Consider the following 3,586-nt stretch of genomic DNA (forward strand, 5'->3'; position numbering starts at 1 on the left):
ACTTGGCACAATTTTCTCGACGACGTGTAGCGCTTTTAATTCCCGACATGCAGATCTGCTTAAAGAGCAGAGATTATCAAACAAAACTTTCAGTGCACTGTGAAAGTATCAAAATAAAAAGGCCTTGTTAAGTCATGACACAAGCTCCTCATCTCAGGTAAATCATACCATTAGCATGGTTTATCATACCATCATACTAATCGGCAGGCTCGACTTCACAACAAAAGAAAAATCATCAGCTAGATTCACTCCAAATCAACCATCAGCTGCACAACACACAACATAATCCTAATGTCTTATTAGCTATGAGTTTAATTACCAGGTCTGTGCTCTTCACTCATTTAGGCCACAGATCTATTTTATTCAATTTTCCTTTTCCCTTCATCATAAAACATGTGACATGCTGTCATGCACTTCACAAAAAACGTTCGTTCTGATGTATTCAGAGTTGTGTATCTAAATACAGGAATCACTCGCACATCAAAGCAGGAAACTCAGTGTTTTAGAGTCTCTACTCAACACACAACAAACTCCAACACATCTCATTCACTCATACTAGAATTCAGTCACCTTTCATTAATCTAAAACCAATCAACTAATTTGCATATCAGCTATTAACCCACTAAGTTGACAGGACGACAGAAAAGCATGTTCAAAATAGTATCACAAAAGACAATTTCCCTCATACAGTAAATTACATGTGCTGCCTCAATCAAGCAGGAAGCTTCTCCCAATTTACCATTTTAACAACTAAATTTATTGTCTGATCACTGGTTGGTCAAACCAGGATTTTTTTTTTTTTTTTTTTTTTTTTCCCACAAAGGTTAAATTGTTGTCCTGCAACTTGGAGAGTCAATTTTTTTTCTTTAGGATAAATTCAGCATTTGATAACAAGTGTCTGCTAAATTGACACTATTGTAACACTGATGAAAGATAACAAGCTAATTTTCATTACATGTGTTTGTGTTATTAGGCAGGTCTAATGCATGTCTGTGGAGCTGCATCTCCAGCAGAGCATGTTCTTAAAGCTGCCTTTCCTACACATTTCTCTGCTATTATTTAATCATTTCTTAACTAATGTGCTATGAGTCTTCATGAGTCATTTTGTGTTTGGAATTGTTAGTAGGGTTAATGCATGTTTTGCTTGTGTGTGTGTGATTTTGTATATGTTTCTATTTTCGCAATGTTTCAGACTCCGTCTCAATTTTCCAACTTAAGCAGTCAGTTTTCTTTTCCCCAGGTTTGCTAACCCAAATTTTGATTTCCCACATTAAATAATTCCTATGTGTTCTCACCTAGTCTTCTCACTCTGTTGTCCTCTCCCACTTCAACAGTCCAATAGCAGGCAGTTTCTCCTTCAGCTTTGTCCTGTCCCTCCTCTGATGCGGTTGATTTTGTGCTAGTGTCTGAAGTGCTGCCGCTGCCTTCTTGAGCGACTTCTTAGCAGCTGCTGCCGGTTTCTTGGCTTTGGCCGCGGCGGGCGTCTTAGCTTTGGTCTCAGTAACCCTGTTCATCTTGAAGGATCCGGAGGCCCCGGTGCCCTTGGTCTGCACCAGAGTGCCCTTCGCCACCAGACTCTTGATGGCGGTCTTGACACGGGCCTTGTTCTTGTCCACATCGTAGCCTCCGGCAGCCAGAGCCTTCTTGAGGGCGGCCACGGACAGGCCGTTGCGCTCCTTGGAAGCGGCCACGGCTTTCACAATCAGCTCGCCCACGCTGAGGCTGACCTTCTTGGGCTTGGAAGTCATCATCTTCTTCTTCTTGGCCTGAACCTCGGTGCAGGGCGTGTTTATGATGGAGCCTTTCCCACCACAGCGCTGGCACGTTGAACGCATCATGAAGGGTCCATTTCTTTCATGTCGCTAGCCGCATGTGGCTTGCCCGAGTCACTCAGTCCTTTTTGAGCATTTCAACATGCTGCCGCCGCAGACCCTGGCCTCAGATCCAGCAAGTTTAGCGCACTGATCTCCAAAAAAGTCCCGAAGGCCAGAAAGACGTCAAATAAGTGTCTCGTGCTGAGAACTCAAACAAAAACTCCTCTTCACGCTGCCATCTTGCTCGCCCCTCCGTGAAATTCAACCAATCAGACAGGAAGATGGGTTTGCTTTCTTCTTCTGCTGCTGTTTATCCACATTGCTGCTGCTTTGCTGGGACTTTTTGTGCTCAGGACTTGCTGCTGTCTCTTTATCATGGAGCTGCATTCCTTATCTTCAGGGAGGAGTGAGCTCGCTTGTGAGGTTGAGAAACACATGGCACTGTAAATAAGTCAGCCAGAAACTTGGCCTGCATGTTTCCAATGATGTTAAACTATAACTTTCTTCCGACCGCTGCATGTGGAAAATTGATTCAGGTCTGCTTTTCACCTGAAAGTGACAAACTAAGACATTTCATTATTATCATCACTGCTTAATCAACACACATCTCTCTCTGTGTGTGTTTTTGTGAACAGTCTTTTCTTAAAAGCAGAAAATGAAATTGTAGTTGTTTTTGGCTGATCAACACAAAACCTTTTTCCTATGATTTTTCTTTTTCACTCTTTTTTTTCTTTTTTTTTCGTTACAATAGCTGGTGACCTGCAGAATCACCGCTCTCACTCACAATCAAAGGCAATTACTTTTACACAGCGCACAAAAACACTGTGATGTCAGACACATTCACACTCACTTTTTCATCTGCATAAATAAACCATATGGCTGGAGATATGTGCCATGGTGATCCATAAGCATGATCACCAGTTTATTTAATTATTTTCAACCCAACAAAACAAATAAACAAAAACATGATGCTGATGTTATGAACACTCTACACACGAGTCAAGGTGCAGAAAAACTGCTCATGGAAACGCTGCACACTCTCTGTTTCCCTCTCTTTGAGTAGTTCTCAGACAGCTCTTGATCTGATAATGTGTAGCTTGCTCATCAGCTCAAAAAACAAAAACAAAACTGCAACGCGACATCACACAGTAGTTGCATGCTCTGCCCACAGTGGCAAAGTCTTACACTTACATATTCAACACAGCTTCTCCATCATGTATTTTTAGATGTTTCATACAGGGTTGAGCATTTTAGTTGTTTTCACAGATGTGCTCTATATCTCAACAATGGCTCATAATAAGACGACAGTCTTCCACACAGGTCAAGTGCCTCTATGCACTTCATTAGTTTAAATATTTATCTATATCACTTCACCTCACATGTCATCGTACTGAATTTAAGCAACCACAAGTTTAATGTAGGTTACTTTTAACAACTATCCACCTCAATGGTTTGGCACACAGGCTGTTAACATTTTGTGTCAGGAAGTGGTGGGGGGAAAGCCACCCACCAGAGCACAGCTGCTGATGTGGGCTGGCCTTTTCCACACACTCTTCAAGGCTGGTGTGTTTTCTGAAAACTTCTAACATTTGAATCTCTTCCATTTATAAGCCTGCGATTAACCGCACGGCTCAGGTCCGCGTGAAACCCGCGCGACCGCATTCGCGTGCACCCACGCAGCTGTGGAGCCTTCGCTCTCTCTCTTTTATACATAAATACTTTGTGCTGCCAGGAGCAAAGTCCAGCACAAACGTCTTTCTCCCTCTAACTCA

The 3,586-nt window shown here is 42.4% G+C and overlaps 1 protein-coding gene across 1 annotated transcript; it reads right to left on the bottom strand.

The window, feature by feature from the left end:
- Positions 1 to 824: 824 nt before the first annotated feature.
- On the bottom strand, positions 825 to 1,953 carry LOC309691884 (histone H1.5-like). The gene has a single exon (XM_082509914.1). It carries the CDS (start codon positions 1,836 to 1,838, stop codon positions 1,305 to 1,307), a length of 534 nt encoding a protein of 177 aa, XP_082366040.1. The 5' UTR covers positions 1,839 to 1,953; the 3' UTR covers positions 825 to 1,304.
- Positions 1,954 to 3,586: the final 1,633 nt, after the last annotated feature.

This window comes from Aulonocara stuartgranti (assembly GCF_965226115.1).
Source record: "Aulonocara stuartgranti genome assembly, chromosome: 17".
NCBI lineage: Eukaryota > Metazoa > Chordata > Actinopteri > Cichliformes > Cichlidae > Aulonocara > Aulonocara stuartgranti.

Bases quoted from the DNA above. Each gene is read 5' to 3' on its own strand.
- LOC309691884 (XM_082509914.1), bottom strand. From the start codon at position 1,838: ATGATGCGTTCAACGTGCCAGCGCTGTGGTGGGAAAGGCTCCATCATA.